The 17993-nt window shown below is 39.9% G+C and overlaps 1 protein-coding gene across 6 annotated transcripts in view; it reads left to right on the top strand.

The window, feature by feature from the left end:
• ZNF484 (zinc finger protein 484) overlaps window positions 1–17697 on the top strand; it is a 31418-nt gene extending 13721 nt beyond the window's left edge. For all 6 annotated transcript variants that reach the window (XM_045042517.1, XM_011288210.4, XM_019815631.3 and 3 more), the window contains 2 exons: window positions 7048–7140; window positions 13958–17697. In XM_045042517.1, coding sequence (XP_044898452.1) covers window positions 7048–7140; window positions 13958–16272 — 2408 coding nt within the window. In that variant the 3' untranslated portion in view covers window positions 16273–17697. The remainder of the gene's footprint in view (window positions 1–7047; window positions 7141–13957) is intronic.
• The last annotated feature ends 296 nt before the right edge of the window (window positions 17698–17993 follow it).

Genomic DNA, 17993 nt, shown 5'->3' with positions numbered 1-17993 from the left:
AAAATGGGAAAGCTGCAAAAAAGATAGGTGGGTAACTGTGAATTAGGGGAGATAAAAAAAAAAGGCCGCGTGGACATGGAGGGGAGGGACCCCCTTCTGCAGAGAGACAAAACGAAGAGAAGAGTGGCTAGGGAAGTGTAGGACGGTATCTGGACAGGAGAAAGACCTCGGACTGAGACTGGGAGGGATCCAATCTCTAACTGCAGGACTTTCTTTGAACTGGGGCCGGCTCCCTGTTCACACACCTAGGGAGGAGGGGAGCCAGGCCTGGGTGCGGGTCAGGGGCTCAGCCCGCAGCTGGAGAAAGTGGTTCCCTCCCTGGAGAGCTGCGCGATAGTACAGAATCTGCCTGCGTCTGCCACCCCTGGGCACAGTGGCTAGGCTGAGGGCGCAGTCTGCAGGAGGAAAAGGCCGCCGTTTGCCTGAAGTGCTGTGGAGCCCTGGGGGCTCATGGTGAGGGCAGTGGCTGTGTGCGCAGTAGGAGAAGGTGGTCCTCCCTGAAGTGGCTGTGGCACAGACAAAGCCAGTGGGGACCACATATTGCGGCACTGAGAGGCACGTCCCCAGTGCCAGAGTGCACCAGGCGGGACTTGGAATCCTAGCCAAGCGCAGGGTCAGGGGAGTTGGCAGAGTGAAAGGACCTTCTTGTCTGTGCCCATGGCACAGTGAGGGTGACTCAAACTGAGTCCACCGGGTCCAGCTCCGTAGAGAAGAGACTGGGGGATCACCATTTCCTCCCCCACTCCCCACCACCACCAAGGCGGGGCCTCAGGGATCACTCCTGGGCCCATAGTGGAGGTGGGTCCAGAAAACACCAAACCACGCCCCTTTGCACTGGGAACTGCTATCCACCAGAGGGGCACAGACCCTGTGGACAGCTACCCTGACAAGCGATGCAGCATTGCCTGGATTAACTAGGTCAATTCTGGATATATAGATAATTCTTCCCTCCCCCTCTCCATTTCTCCTTATCTCTTCCCTCCCAATAACTCTGGTTATTGGTCTGTCTAAACAGACATACTTAATCCATTGTCTTCATACATGTTCTACACCTCCTTCTTTTCAGTCCTTTCTCTCTCTCTGAAATAATTAAGCCATATAATTTCTCTGGGTAACTTTATCTTCATTTCATTTTCCCCGCCTCCTTCTTTTTTTTCCTTTCTCTCTCTCTGGATTAAGCCTTTTAGTCTCTCTGCCTAATCAATGTTTATTTTTTCTTCCCCCTCCCCCCCGCTCCACCCCACTCCTGTCATGTCTGTCCTTGTATGTGCTCTTCCATCAACACGACCTCCACCCTCTTCTTTTCTTGTAGTCTGTTTTTTTGTTTTTTGTTTTGTTTTTAATCTTTAGATTTTTGTTTGTTTGTGTTATTTGTGTGTTTGGTGTTTTTGTCTCCTGTTTGTCTATCTGTTTTCCTTTACAGGGCTACTCCAAGGAATAAATCAAAGCACATCTGGTGGAGGGTCCAAAATATTATTACGAGTAGGGTAATAAAATAACCGAAGTCACAAAAACAGAGAGCAAGTAACAATCCCTTAAAAAACACCTCCTGAAGGGCCCGGCTCTGGACAGTATATATGAGCCTCCTTTAATATAGCGGTGTTCGCAGGTGCAGAGCACACAACAAGCTTTTAAAACGCATAAGGGACAGAAAACTAGCCAAAATGATGAAACGGAAGAATTCTCCTCAAAAGAAATTCCAGGAAGTAGCGACAGCTAACGAATTGATCAAAACCGATTCAAGCAATATAACTGAACAAGAATTTAGAATAATAGTCATAAAATTAATCAGTGGGCTTGAAAAAAGCATAGAGGACAGCAGAGAATCTATTGCTACAGAGATCAAGGGACTAAAAAATAGTCATGATGAATTTTAAAAAATGCTATAATTGAGGTGCAAAATAAAATGGAGGTGACCACAGCACAGATTGACAAGGCAGAGGGGAGAATAGGTGAATTAGAAAATAAAATTATGGAAAAAGAGGAAGCTGAGAAAAAGACAAAAACCCAGGAGTACAAGAGGAGAATTAGAGAACTAAGTGATGCGATCAAGCAGAACAATATCTGTATCATAGGAATTCCAGAAGAAGAAGAGAGAAAGGGGCTGAAAGTGTACTTGAACAAATCATAGCTGAGAACTTCCCAGATCTGGGGAAGGAAACAGGCATTGAAATCCAAGAGGCGCAGAGAACTCCTTTCAGACATAACTTGAATCGATCTTCTGCATGACATATCCTACTGAAACTGGCAAAATACAAGGATAAAGAGAGAATTCTGAAAGCAGCTAGGGATAAATGGGCCTTAACATACAAAGGTAGACACATAAGGGTAGTAGCAGACCTATCTACTGAAACTTGGCAGGCCAGAAAGGAAGGGCAGGAAATCTTCAATGTGATGAACAGGAAAAATATGCAGCTGAGAATCTGCATATTCTCAGCAGGTCTGTCCTTCAGAATAGAAGGAGAGATAAAGGTTTTCCCAAACAAACAAAAACTGAAGGAATTCATCACCACTAAACCAGCCCTACAAGAGATCCTAAGGGGGACCCTGTAAGTGAAATGTTACAAGGACCACCAAGTACCAGAGACACCATTACAAGCATGAAACCTACAGACATCACAATGACTCTAAACCCATATCTTTCAGTAATAACACTGAATGTAAATGGACTAAATGCTCCAACCAAAAGATACAGGGTATCAGAATGGATAAAAAAACAAGACCCATCTATTTGCTGTCTACAAGAGATGCATTTTAGACCTGAGGACACCTTCAGATTGAAAGTGAGGGGATGGAGAACTATCTCTCATGCTACTGGAAGTCAAAAGAAAGCTGGAGTAGCCATACTTATATCAGACAAACTAGATTTTAAAGGCTGTAACAGGAGATGAAGAAGGGCATTATATAATAATTATAGGGTCTATCCATCAGGAAGAGCTAACAATTATAAGTGTCTACCCACTGAATTTGGGAGCACCCAAATAGATAAAACAATTAATCACAAACATAAGCAATCTTATTGATAAGAATGTGGTAATTGCAGGACACTTTAATACTCCACTTACAACAATGGATAGATCATCTAGACAGAGAATCAATAAAGAAGCAAGGGCCCTGAATGATATATTGGATCAGATGGACGTGACAGATACATTTAGAACTCTATATCCCAAAGTGACGGAATACACTTTCTTCTCGAGTGCGCATGGAACATTCTCCAAGATAGATCACATACTGGGTCACAAAACAGCCCTTAATAGGTATAAAAGAATTGAGATCATACCATGCACACTTCCAGATCACAATGCTATGAAATTTGAAATCAACCACAGGAAAAAGTCTGGAAAACCTCCAAAAGCATGGAGGTTAAAGAACACCCTACTGAAGAGTAAATAGGTCAACCAGGCAATTAGAGAAGAAATTTAAAAATATGTGGAAACATGTAAATGAAAATACAATAATCCAAACGCTTTGGGATGCAGTGAAGGCAGTCCTGAGAGAAAAATACATTGCAATCCAGGCCTATCTCAAGAAACGAGCAAAATCCCAAATACAAAATCTAACAGCACACCTAAAGGAAATAGAAGTAGAACAGCAAAGACACCCCAAACCCAGCAGAAGAAGAGAAATAATAAAGATCAGAGTAGAAATAAACAATATAGAATCTAAAAAAACTGTAGAGCAGATCAATGAAACCAAGAATTGTTTTTTTGAAAAGATAAACAAAATTGATAAACCTCTAGCCAGGCTTCTCAAAAAGAAAAGGGAGATAACCCAAACAGATAAAATCATGGATGAAAATGGAATTACTACAACCAATCCCTGAGAAACACAAGCAATTATCAGGGAATACTATGAAAAATTATATGCCAACAAACTGGACAATCTGGAAGAAATGGACAAATTCCTAAGCACCCACACACTTCCACAAGAGTTCCCACAAAACTCAAACGGGAAGAAATAGAAAACCTGAACAGACCCATAACCAGCAAAGAAATTGAATCAGTTATCAAAAATCTCCCAACAAAGAAGAGTCCAGGACCAGATGGCTTCCCAGGGGAATTCTACCAGACATTTAAAGCAGAGATAATACTTATCCTTCTCAAGCTGTTTCAAAAAATAGAAAGGGATGGAAAACTTCCAGAATCATCCTATGAAGCCAGCACTACTTTGATTCCCAAACCAGATAGAGACCCAGCAAAACAATATTCCTGATGATATGGCTACAAAAATCTCAACAAGATACTAGCAAATCGAATCAAACAGCATATAAAAAGGATTATTCACCATGATCAAGTGGGATTCATTCCTGGGCTGCAGGGCTGGTTCAATATTCGCAAATCAATCCATGTGATAGATCACATTAATAAAAGAAAAGATCTGCAAAGATCCTGCCAATCTATGCAGAAAAAGCATTTGACAAAATACAGCATCCTTTCTTTCAAAAAGCCCTCAAGAAAGTCAGGATAGAAGGAACATACTTAAACATCATAAAAGCCATTTTTGAAAAGCCCACAGCTAATATCATCCTCAATGGGGAAAAACTGAGAGCTTTCCCCCCTGAGATCAGGAACACGACAGGGATGTCCACTCTCACCGCTGTTGTTTAACATAGTGTTGGAAGTTCTAGCATCATCAGCAATCAGACAACAAAATGAAATCAAAGGCATCAAAATTGGCAAAGATGAAGTCAGCTTTCACTTTTCACAGATGGCATGATATTATCATGGAAAACCCGATAGACTCCACCAAAAGTCTGCTAGAACTGATACATGCATTCAGCAAAGTCGCAGGATACAAAATTAATATACAGAAATCAGTTGCATTTTTATACACCAATAATGAAGCAACAGAAAGAGAAATAAAGAAACTGATCCCATTCACAATTGCACCAAGAAGCATAAAATACCTAGGAATAAACCTAACCAAAGATGTAAAAGATCTGTATGCTGAAAACTATAGAAAGCTTATGAAGGAAATTGAAGAAGATACAAAGAAATGGAAAAACATTCCATGCGCACAGACTGGAAGAATAAATGTTATTAAAATGTCAATACTGCCCAAAGCAATCTACACATTCAATGCAATCCCAATAAAAATTGCACCAGCATTCTTCTTGAAGCTAGAACAAGTAATCCTAAAATTTGTATGGAACCACAAAAGACCCCGAATAGCCAAAGTAATTTTGAAGAAGAAGACCAAAGCGGGAGGCATCAGAATCCCAGATTTTAGCCTCTACTACAAAGCTGTAATCATGAAGACAGCATGGTATTGGCATAAAAACAGACACATAGACCAATGGAATAGAATAGAGACTTCAGAATTGGACCCACAAATGTATGGCCAACTAATCTTTAACAAAGCAGGAATGAATATCCATTGGAAAAAAGACAGTCTCATTAACAAATGGTGCTGGGAGAATTGGACAGCAACATACAGAAGAATGAAACTAGACCACTTTCTTACACCGTTCACAAAAATAAACTCAAAATGGATGAAGGACCTGAATGAGACAGGAAACCATCAAAACCCTAGAGGAGAGGGGCGCCTGGGTGGCGCAGTCGGTTAAGCGTCGGACTTCAGCCAGGTCACGATCTCGCAGTCCGTGAGTTCGAGCCCCGCGTCGGGCTCTGGGCTGATGGCTCCGAGCCTGGAGCCTGCTTCCGATTCTGTGTCTCCCTCTCTCTCTGCCCCTCCCCCGTTCATGCTCTGTCTCTCTCTGTCCCAAAAATAAACGTTGAAAAAAAAAAAAAACCCTAGAGGAGAAAGCAGGAAAAAATCTCTTACCTCAGCCGCAGTAATTTCTTACTTGACACATCTCCAAAGGCAAGGGAATTAAAAGCAAAAATGAACTTTGGGTCCTCATAAACATAAAGAAACTTCTGCACTGCAAAGGAAACAATCAACAAAACTAAAAGGCAACTGACGGAATGGGAGAAGATATTTGCAAATGACATATCGGATAAAGGGTTAGTATCCAAAATCTATAAAGAACTCACCAAGCTCCACACCCAAAAAACAAATAATCCAGTGAAGAAATGGGCAGAAGACGTGAATAGACCCTTTTCTAAAGAAGGCATCCAGATGGCCAACAGGCACATGGAAAGATGCTCAACGTCACTCCTCATCAGGGAAATACAAATCAAAACCACATTCAGATACCACCTCACGCCAATCAGAGTGGCTAAGGTGAAAAAAATCAGGAGACTATAGATGAGAGGATGTGGAGAAACAGGAACCCTCTTGCACTGTTGGTGGGAATGCAAACTAGTGCAGCCACTCTGGAAGACAGTGTGGAGGTTCCTCAAAAAATTAAAAATAGACCTACCCTATGACCCAGCAATAGCACTGCTAGGAATTTACCCAAGGGATACAGGAATGCTGATGCATAGGGGCACTTGTACCCCAATGTTTATAGCAGCACTTTCAACAATAGCCAAATTATGGAAAGAGCCTAAATGTCCATCAACTGATGAATGGATAAAGAAGATGTGGTTTATATATGCAATGGAATACTACTTGGCAATGAGAAAGAATGAAATCTGGCCATTTGTAGCAACGTGGATGGAACTGGAGAGTGTTATGTTAAGTGAAATAAGTCAGGCAGAGAAAGACAGATCACATATGTTTTCACTCATATGTGGATCCTGAGAAACTTAACAGAAGACCAGAGGGGAGGGAAGGGTGGGGGGAGTTACAGAGAGGGAAGGAGGCAAACCATAACAGACTCTTAAATACTGAGAACAAACTGAGGGTTGATGGGAGTTGAGGGGTGGGGGGAAAGTGGGTGATGGGCATTGAGGAGAGCACCTGTTGGGATGAGTACTGGGTGTTGTATGGAAACCAATTTGACAATAAATTTCATATAAAAAATGGCTGCAGGTCATCTGAAGTGTGTAATAGCTTATCCTATTTGTTCTATGTTAGTAATTGTCCATTTGGTGTGTTATGAATATACCTCTATTCTGCATGAACTTTTCTGAAAAGTAAATGGAATGTTTCATTGAATGGCCTCTGAAAGCAAGTCTTGTCATTTTCTGTTGATAGGGTGTCAAGTTCCCAAATCAGAAGTCATTTTCAACTTGGAACAAGAAGAGCCATGTGTGCTGGATGGTGACATTTCAAGTCACAACTGTCTCAGTGAGTAGGGGACTGCGAGCATGGAGAGTGTGTTGTATGGGCAGCAGCTGGGCTTGTGGGGCACTGTTAGTAGGACATTTCTGTAACATTCTGCACTTTTGGAACTGCATGGTGGCGTGGGTGCAGTCCCTAGATATCTGAAGGCCATTCCTACCTTAAGGCCCCTTCCCGTATCAGTGTCCTTTTCTTTCCTTGACTTTCTAGGAGGGAATGTTCTATAATTGCTCTTAATTTGGATCTAGGATCCTGCTTTATGGTTTTTCTCCCTTTCTCTAGCATTTCTATTCTCTTTACCTCCATCACATCATGGTCTTAAATCCTTCTCTTACACATTTAGATACTCATTGATTTACCTTTTTAAAAAATTACTGTGGGTTACACTATTGCTGGTTTCTTTTCATTTTCTCTCTTTCCCCTTAATGCTTCCGAATTGTCACTTAGAGGTGCCCTCCTGTATCATGTCCCATGTCTCTCCTCCAGCTGTTGACTTAGAGAGTACCATTACTACATTTGGGGGGCAGCGTTTTACTATTTATGACATTAGTTTATGTTTCCTGACATTTTCTTTTTACTTGGCTAGTGTAACACAACACTGACTTCACCTTTCTAACTAATTTACTTATTTTGACATTTTACAAAAAGTTTCTGTACTTTGTTTACAGGAAATTGAGTTAATTATATTCCTTGGTTTGTAGTTAATGTATTATCAGTGTACCTAACATTCCCCTCCCCCATTTTGTTTCTTTATTTCTCTCTTTTAATTCTCAGTCCCCATATTTGTTTTTATCCTTAGAGGTAACTGTTCTAATGTAATTGATATGTTTGCTCTCAAACCTTGAATTTGTGAGTGTAAAATTTAAATTGTTGGTATTTTTAATTCGTAGAAATGGTACTCTGGGTACTGTGCTATATGTCCTACTCAGTTTCTTTTTTTTTTCCTCTTAGCACTAAATTGGCTCATGTTGCAATGTGTTTTTCTAGTTCATTGCTTCTTTTTTTTTTAATATTTTTTAATGTGTATTTATTTTTGAGAGAGAGAGAGAGAGACAGAGACAGAGTGCAAGCAGGGAAGGGGCAGAGAGAGAAGGAGACACAGATTCCAAAGCAGGCTCCAGGCTCTGAGCTGTCAGCACAGAGCCCGACATGGGGCTGGAACCCATGGACCATGAGATCATGACCTGAGCTGAAGTCGGATGCTGACCCGACTAAGCCACCCAGGTGCCCCATCTAGTTCATTGCTTCTAACTGATGCATAGCATCCCATAGTGCGGAGAGACATCACATTTTACTTGTCCAGCCTCCCAGCTACTACAGTTAGTACGGGAATAAATTTCTTCATGAATTATTCTTTGGTAATGAGAATTTCTTGAGGAAGAGTAATGGGATTTCTTTATCATTGGGTTATAATATTTTATTTGATGAAGTATGACCACATTATTCTAGATTGAATGTGTTTTTCTACAGTCCCATGAGTGTACAAGGAATAAGTTTCTTTCCATCCCTGCCCCAGTTTCTAAGAATTTCTAATAATTTGGCTAATCCAATAGATTATAATTTCTAGTTATTACTTTAATTTGTGTTTCTCTAATAAAATATTTTGAACATCTCATCATATATCTAATAGATTCTGACTTTATTTTTCCAATTTTATTGAGAAATACATGACATATATCACTGTATAAACAGCATGATGGTTTGATTTGCATATACTGTGAAATGAACCATAGGTTCAGATAAAATCCATCTGCTCATATAGATACAATAAAAAGAAAAGAAGGAAAAAAGGGAGAATTGTTTTTTCTTTGTGATGAGAACTCAGGATCACTCTCAACAACTTTCCTACATGCTGTATAGGAATGTTAGCTCTAGTCTCCATACTGTGCATCATGTCCTTGGTGCTTATAACTGGAGTTTTGTATCTTTTGACCACCTTTCTCCAGTCCCCTTCTCCTACCCTCTGCCTCTGGTAACCACAAGTCTGATTTCCTTTCTATGAATTTAGTTTTTTTTCGATTCCACGTGTAAGTGAGATTATCACTTATGTAGTGTTTATCTTTCTGTCACTTATCTTAGCGTAATGCTTTCAGATCCATCCACGTAGTTGCGAATGGTTGGATTTCCTCATTTTTTTTTATGGCTGAATAATATTCTGTTGTATATGTACACTACACCTTTATCCATTCATTCATCAATGGACACTTAGGTTGTTTCCATGTCTTGATTATTGTAAATACTGCTGCAGGGAATGTGGGGTTGCAGATATGTTTTTGTATGAGTGTTTTTGTTTCCTTTGGATATATTCCCAGAAGTGTAATTGCTGGATCAGATGACAGTTCTATTTTTAATTTTTTGATGATCCTCTGTACTGTTTTCCACAGTGGCTGTACCAGTTTATACTCTCGCCAACAGTACACAAGGGCTCCCTCTTCTCCACATCTGTGCCAGCATTTGTAATCTCTTGTCTTTTTGATGATGGAAATTCCAACAGGCATGAAGTGATATTGCATTGTGTGTGTGTGTGTGTGTGTGTGTGTGTGTGTGTGTGTGTTTGTGTGTTTTTAATGTTTTTATTTATTTTTGAGAGAGAGAGATAGAGCATGAGCAGGGGAGGGGCAGAGAGACAGAATCCGAGGCAGGCTGTAGGCTCTCAGCTGTCAGCACAGAGCCTGATGCAGGGCTCGAACTCATGGACTGTGAGATCATGACCTCAGCCGAAGTCGGATGCTCAACCGACTGAGCCACCCAGGTGCCCCTCGCATTGTGGTTTTAATTCACATTCCCCTGATGATGAGTGAGCATCTTTTCATGTACCAGTCAGCCTGTCATATATCTTTTTTTTTGAGAGAGAGAGAGAGAGAGAGAGAGAGAGAGAGGGAGAGAGAAAGAGAGAAAACACAAGTGGGGGAGGGGCAGAAGAGGAGAGAGAGAATTTTTTAAATATTACATATAATATATTGTCAAATTGGTTTCCATACAACACCCAGTGCTCATTCCAACAGGTGCCCTCCTCAATGCCCATCACCCACTTTCCCCTTAAACTTAAAAAAAAAAAGTCCCCTGTGAAGCCATCAGGCCCTGGACTTTTGTTTGTTGTGAGTTTTTTGATTACTGACTCAGTTTCTTTGTTGGCTGTAGGTCTGTGTAAGTTTTCTGTTTCTTCCTGTTTCAGTTATAGTGGTTTATGTTTCTAGGAATTTATCCTTTTCTTCCAGGTTGTCCGATTTGTTGGCATATAGTTTTTCATAATCTCTTGTAATTGTATTTCTTTGGTGTTAGTTGTTATTTCTCTTCTTTTATTTGTGATTTTATTTATTTGAGTCCTCTCTCTTTTCTTTTTGATAAGTCTGGCTTGGGGTTTATCAGTTTTATTAATTTTTTTTACAGAACCAGCTCCTAGTTTTATTGATCCATTGTATCGTCTTTTTTGTTTGTTTGTTTCTATATAATTTCTGCTCTAATATTTATTATTTCCTTTCTTCTGCTGGCTTTAGACTTTGCTTGTTGTTCTTTTTCTAGCTCCATTAGGTGTAAAGTTAGGTTGTGTATTTGAGATTTTTCTTCTTGAGGTAGGTCTGTATTGGTATATACTTTGCTTTTAGGACCGTCTTTGCTGCATCACAAAGGTTTTGGACCATCGTGTTTCATTTTCATTTGTTTCCACATATTTTAAAATGTGATTTATTCTGGAGAATGTTCCATATGTACTTGAGAAGAACTGTATGTATTCTGCTGCTTTAGGATGAAATGTTCTGAATATATCTGTTAAGTCCATCTGGTCCAGTGTGTCATTTAAAGCCATTGCTTACTTGTTGATTTTCTGCTTAGATATCTGTCCCTTTCTGTAGGTGGGGTGTTAGGGTCCCCTACTATTATGGTATCATTATCAGTGAGTTCCTTTACTTTTGTTATTGTGTTATATATTTGGGTGCCCGCATGTTGGGGACATAAATATTTACAATTGTTAGATCTTGTTAGATAGGCCCCTTTATGATGATATAGTGCCCTTGGTTTGAAATCTAGTTTGTCTGATAACAATATTGCTACTGTGGCTTTCTTTTGAGGTCCATTTGCATGGGAAATGTCTCTCTATCCCTCACTTTCAATCTGCAGCTATCTTTACGTCTAAAACAAGTCTCTTGTAGGGTCTTATTTTTTTATCCATTCTGACATCCTGTATCTTCAGTGGAGCGTTTAATCCATTTACATTAATTATTGAGTAATTATTGGTAGATGTGCATTTAGTGCCATTTTATTACTTGTTTTGTTGTTTCTACAGATTTTTCTGTTCCTTTCTTGTCTTTATCACTTTTGGTCTTTGCTTTCCACTCACAGAGTACCCCTTAGGATCTCTTGCAAGGCTGGTTTAGTGGTCACGAACTCCTTTAAGTTTGTTTGCCTGGGAAACTCTATCTCTCCGTCTATTCTTTTTTTTTTCTTAATTTTTTTAATGTTTATTTTTTTGAGAGAGAGAGAGAGAGAAAGTGAGAGGGAAATAACAAGAGAGAGAACAAGCAGGGGAGGGGCAAAGAGAGCTGGAGACAGAATCTGAAGCAGGCTCCAGGCTCTGAGCTGTCAGCACAGAGCCTGATGCAGGGCTTGAACTAATGAGCTGTGAGATCATGACCTGAGCCATCCAGGCATCCCCTCTCCTTCTATTCTGAATGACAGCCTTGCTAGATAGAATATTCTTGTCCTTTGCCCATTTTTTAATTAGGTTATTTGGTTTTTTGCTAGTGAGTCTTACAGGGTTTTTTAAATCTATTTTGGATTTTAACCTCTTATTGGATACATGGTTGCAAATATCTTCTCCCATTCTGTATGCTTTCCTTTCATTTTGTTGTTGGTTTCTTTTGCTGTGAGCACAGAATCTTTTAAGTTTGATACAATTCCACTTGTCGATTTTGGTTTTGTGGCTTGTGCTTTAGGTGTCACATCTGACTTCATTTTTGATGTCTGACTGCTGACATCTCCTAAGCCTCACCCCTCTCTCCTTGCCTTCTGCCCCACATCTGGGCAAATCTACAAGAAAGCACAGGTGCTCCCTCCCTTGGTGCTGGTGGGAAGCTGCACAGGAGTGGTCAGCCTGACTGCTTGTGCTAAGTAATGAACCTGTTCATACCTTGTTGGTGTGTGTATTACATCCTAGTCTTGACATCTGAACCAAATTTGGGGTGGGGGTCCATCCTTTCTTTGCAGGCAGCTTAACAGTTGGTGCAGTGAACAGGATGTCAAGATGATCACCAGTGCCACAGGGGTCTTTTTTTTTTTTTTCTCTTTTGCTATCAGTTTCACCTGCCTGCTGGTGACTACATACTTAGAACTTTGCTGCTTTATGCTACATTTGCTGAGTCCTATGAGCCTCTGTCATGTGTATAACCAACCCAAGTTGAAAGTTATAATTGCCATTTAGAGACAGTTGTGTGTCTCAGATTGAAATGAAGGGTCTCAATTCCAGCATAAATTGTGATCATCACTAGGCTCGGCTCAGGGAAACGACTCTTAATGCTGTCACTGTTGATTGTGTGTCTCAAGCAAGCATTGGCCCTTGTATAGAATACTCAGGGGAATGACTGATGGCTTTTGCATTTAAGGGTCCATCTGGTGGCCGCTTATATGAAGGAAGAGCAGGTCCAGTGCAGCATGCTAAGAGTAGATAGCTCACCTTTCAAAATTTCATCATGTTCTATTGTGGTTCTTTACTTTCCCTGTGATACATCTTCTCAAATAATTCTTTCTGCTCTTTTTACTAACTTTTCTCTTTTAGAAAATATCACTTAGATGCCCTCCTCCTCTTACTCAAAACCATGTCTATATTTCTTCAAGCCTTTAGTTTATTCTAACCTTACTTGGATGTGCTACCTCCATATTTTTTTACTAGTTCATCTTAGGTGCTACTAATAGATTTCATTGTTCAAAACACCACGTTTATCCTGTCATAGGTATATGGATCCCAACTGACGTTACTGCCTATTATCTAACACATGACAAATTCTTCTCTCAGTGGGTTTGTAAACCAAAGAAAGGAAGAGGACAGGTTTTGATTGACAGCTTTCAGGCCCTGCTTCAGAAAGCCACCCCTGTCTGCTGTTATATGCCTCCTGTTGAGTGCATGTATCTCTGCACCCCAAACCAGAACAAAGAATCGAATCATAGATATTTTTTGCCATTTGGCTAAGTCAGAGTGACTGAAGCTGCAGTAGTTTCACTGTGCATAAATAAATTGGTGTTTAGGGCACAGTGATTAATAGGGAAAGAGAAAGCGGGAGATTAGTGGATGAAGGATAACTAGAATAATGAGGATGATAAGAAGCTAGACCCATACGCTTCTTTTAAGCCACATAGTTTGTCACTTTGCCCTTCTGACACCTTACTGTGTATTTCTGCTAATGTACATGGAGCTGACATGGCTTCAGTTTGAGGCTCATCTTCTCCAATTACTAAACATTTAATTTAGGCAAATTACCTGACTCTTCTGTGGCTCAGTTTCCTCGTCTGTAAAATAAAGACAAGGGTGACACCAAGCGCGAAAGGGTGTGATGATTACGTGAGGTAGTATAGAACTTAGGACAGTGCCTGGCACATCTAGCTGCCACTGCTTGTTTAGTAAATGTACTGTAAGGGTTCATTTTACTGCTGTCCCACATATAAATCTATTACAAATCCTGTATTATTTATGTTTTATATATTTGCATACATATTTGTTAAATTTATATAAGCTTCTCACAGTTCTCTGTATTCACCCTAAATCACCTGTATATGTTATCCCTTCTATGTTCTTAACTCTTCTTTGTGTGTTTTATTTTTTCCTCTTTTTTAGATGGGGATATTGGTTTTGAAACTTTACAGCAGGGAACGTCTGAAGAAGTTTCAATACGGTTTGAGAGAATTAATCTCTTTACAAGAGATGACCCATATTATTCCATTTTAGAAGAATTGTGGCAAGATGACAAACAGACGGAGAGATGTGAGGAATACCAGAACAAAAGTGTAAGTCATGTCGCCTTTGTTGACAAGGAAACAGTAGCTAATGAGAGAGACTGTGAATATAAGGACACTGGGAAAACTGAACATATAAACACATACCTTGTTCCTGCAAGAAAAAGACTCCAGAACTATGACTCATTTGGAAGGAGTTTGAAGCCTATTGTAAGCTTATGTAATTATAGAAACAATGCAATAGAAAATCTTGATAAGATTATTGGATATGGTAATATTTTCACTCCTATGAATTCTCATACAGAAATGAATGGTTGTGAATATAATCAGTGTAAGAAACTTCTGAATCATAAGCAAGCTCTCATTCAACATCACAAAATTCATACTGGGAAGAATCTCAATTTATTTTCTGATTCTGTAAAAATTTTAACCCAGGGGTCACACCTCTTTGCACATCAAAGTATCTATACTGAGGAGAAACAGCATGAATGCAGCAAATATGAGACAGTCTTCACTCAGAAGCCCCAACTTGCTGTACCTCAGAAGGCTTCTACAGGAGAGAAACCCTATAGATGCACTGAATATGAGGAGGACTTTTGCCTCAAGTCAAGTCATGAGGAAACTCACACTGAGGAGAATCACTGTAAATGCAGTGAATATGGAAAAGCCTTTATCCAGAAGTCAGATCTGTTCAGATGCCAGGGAATTCATATTGGAGAAAAACCCTATGAATACAGTGAATGTGGGAAAAATGTTTCTCAGAATTCAAACCTCAATATACATAAAAAAAATTATACTGGAGAGAAACACTTTGAATGTACTGAATGTGGAAAAGCCTTCACAAGGAAATCAACACTAAGTATGCATCAGAAAATCCATACGGGAGAAAAGCCCTATGTATGTACTGAATGTGGGAAAGCCTTTATACGGAAGTCACATTTTATTACACATGAGAGAATTCATACTGGAGAGAAACCTTACGAATGCAGTGACTGTGGAAGATCCTTTATAAAGAAGTCACAACTCCATGTGCATCAGAGAATTCACACAGGAGAGAATCCCTTTATATGTACAGAATGTGGGAAAGTCTTCACTCACAAGACAAATCTCATTATACACCAGAAAATTCATACTGGAGAGAGACCTTATATATGTACTGAATGTGCGAAGGCCTTTACTGACAGGTCAAATCTCATCAAACACCAAAAAATTCATACTGGAGAGAAACCCTATAAATGCAGTGATTGTGGAAAATCATTCACTTGGAAGTCACGGCTCAGGATACATCAGAAATGCCACACTGGAGAGAGACATTATGAATGCACTGAGTGTGGGAAAGCCTTCATCCAGAAGTCAACACTAAGTATGCATCAGAGAATTCACAGAGGAGAAAAACCTTATGTTTGCACTGAATGTGGAAAGGCCTTCTTCCACAAGTCACATTTTATTACACATGAGAGAATTCACACTGGAGAAAAGCCTTATGAATGCAGTGACTGTGGGAAATCCTTTACTAAGAAGTCACAACTCCATGTGCATCAGCAAATTCACACAGGAGAGAAACCCTACAGATGTGCTGAGTGTGGAAAGGCCTTCACTGACAGATCGAATCTGTTTACGCACCAGAAAATTCATACTGGGGAGAAACCCTATAAATGTAGTGACTGTGGAAAAGCCTTCACTCGGAAGTCAGGCCTCCATATACATCAGCAATCTCATACTGGAGAGAGACACTATGAGTGCAGCGAATGTGGGAAAGCTTTTGCAAGAAAATCAACACTAATTATGCATCAGAGGATTCATACAGGAGAGAAACCCTATATTTGTACTGAATGTGGGAAGTCCTTCATCCAGAAATCACACTTAAATCGGCATCGGAGAATTCATACTGGAGAGAAACCCTATGGATGCAGTGACTGTGGGAAGGCCTTCATTAAGAAGTCACAACTCCATGAGCATCATCGAATTCACACAGGAGAGAAACCATTTATATGTGCTGAGTGTGGAAAAGCCTTCACTATCAGATCAAATCTTATTAAACACCAGAAAATTCATACTAAACAAAAGACCTATAAAGGCAGTGACTTTAAGAAAGCCTTAAACTGGAGGCCACAGCTCAGGATACATCAGAAATCTGACACTGGGGAAGTAGCATGTCCAGTGCCACAATCATGGTGTGGGGATACCAAGGAATGAGAGGCTACCATGTGACTAAGAAGCAGGAGGTAGCCAAAGCCACCTTACCTCTGGTCAGAAGTAGGAATGTCTGGATTACAGAGCTGATGTCCAGCTACACGTTTGTGGGAGATACTTGGGAGGAAGAGCTTCAGCGATGTGTGATGGCCACACTTAGTTACCGGACAGGTACTGGAATTGTCAAGCCCCTGGAAACAATAGCAAATCTGCAAGGAGAGGACTTAGTCTTTCTTGTTTCATGTTGTGGATAAGCAGCTTCATAAGTTCAGGGCTGTTGAGCTTCTCACGCCCTGGGTAGCAAAAATACTCGATATTGACTAAATGAAGTTCTTAATGAGCAGAGAGCCAAAAAAATTTTTTCATCGTCCAAGGATGCTGAAATTAAGGCAAAAGTATAGACAGTTCAGGTCTATAATGAAGAGAAGCCAGAGGTTTTTTGTGAAAATTGACATTAAAGACACAAAGAAAGGACTTTTTCACCCCCCTTTGGAAGAAGCCACTCTTATTTATTATTTATAGTATCTATTAGTGTGTGGAAATTTGGATAAACACTTTTTTTATTTGACTTTGAGATTGGTCATCAGAACCACAGGCCTACTTGAATATTCATAGGCCTCTTTAGTTATTAACCAATATGTTCCTGTATTTATTAATTCCCTGCCATGGCCTAGGTAACTCACACCCAAGAGGCATAAAGTTATCCCAGCTGTGTCCCCAGAGTGACCAGTGAGGTAGACAGCAGCCCCACAGACTCCTTACTTGTCACCTCAGGACTGGCCCTGAGGCCATGGGACTCAGGTCACAGATCCAGAGGTCAGCACTTTGGACTGTCAGCCTCATCCACAGAAGTCTATATTTTTTAAAATTTCTGTTTGGAAAAGAGACAAATTAAGAAAATGGGTTTCAAAACCTAGAATTCTTTCCTTCCATGGAAGTTTTGTTGGTACATTCTCTGCATGTCCATTACGTGCCAGGTGACTATGGGACACTACTGTTCACATTTGAGTTTGTTTTCTAAGAAGACAGGGTTGCACTTTCGGAAGAGTAATTCTCTGTCCCCTCCCAGTGTCTACAAATTAATCCGATTGTGTTTGCAGACCCTCTGTATTCTTACAGACTTTTTTAAACCTTTTTTTTTCTAACAGATTCTAAAAGCAGTGTTTCATCTTCCAGAATATTTGTGAATTTGTCTCTCCTGTAGATCAACCCATTTTTTTCTTATATTTTGAGTCTTTGTTTTTACATACATTCAGATTTAGAGTTTTATACTCTTTCTGGTTAATTGAAACTTAATTATTATGAAATGTCTGTTTTTATTGCTACTGATGTTCTTTTTTGCCTTAAAATTTACTGCATCAGATGTTAATACTGTATGCATACTTCACTCATTGAAGGCTAAAATAAATGAGTCCCCTCTCCACTTTCCAGATGAGGTGAGGAGCTAGAACATTAGCTCCTTTATTTCCCTCTTGGTTTACATGGTATTAATGTCATGCATTTGGATTTTGTGTGTAGTTGATGTGGTCAGTCATTTGAGTCCATGTTCATTTATATTAATCCATATATGTTTTCTTTTCTTTCTTTTTTTTTTTTTGAAAATAAGCTTTCAATGTAAGTACCTTTGAAGATAATGTGCTTTTTTTCCCTTTTCTCTCCCTCCTTCAAAATTTGTCTTATCTTCGGCTGCCAGCAGTTCACAGTGGCATGCCTAGGTGTGATTT

This window comes from Felis catus, chromosome D4, assembly GCF_018350175.1.
Source record: "Felis catus isolate Fca126 chromosome D4, F.catus_Fca126_mat1.0, whole genome shotgun sequence".
Taxonomy (NCBI): domain Eukaryota; kingdom Metazoa; phylum Chordata; class Mammalia; order Carnivora; family Felidae; genus Felis; species Felis catus.
Note: the sequence above shows the minus strand (reverse complement) of the source record. Positions and strands in the feature narration are given on the sequence as shown.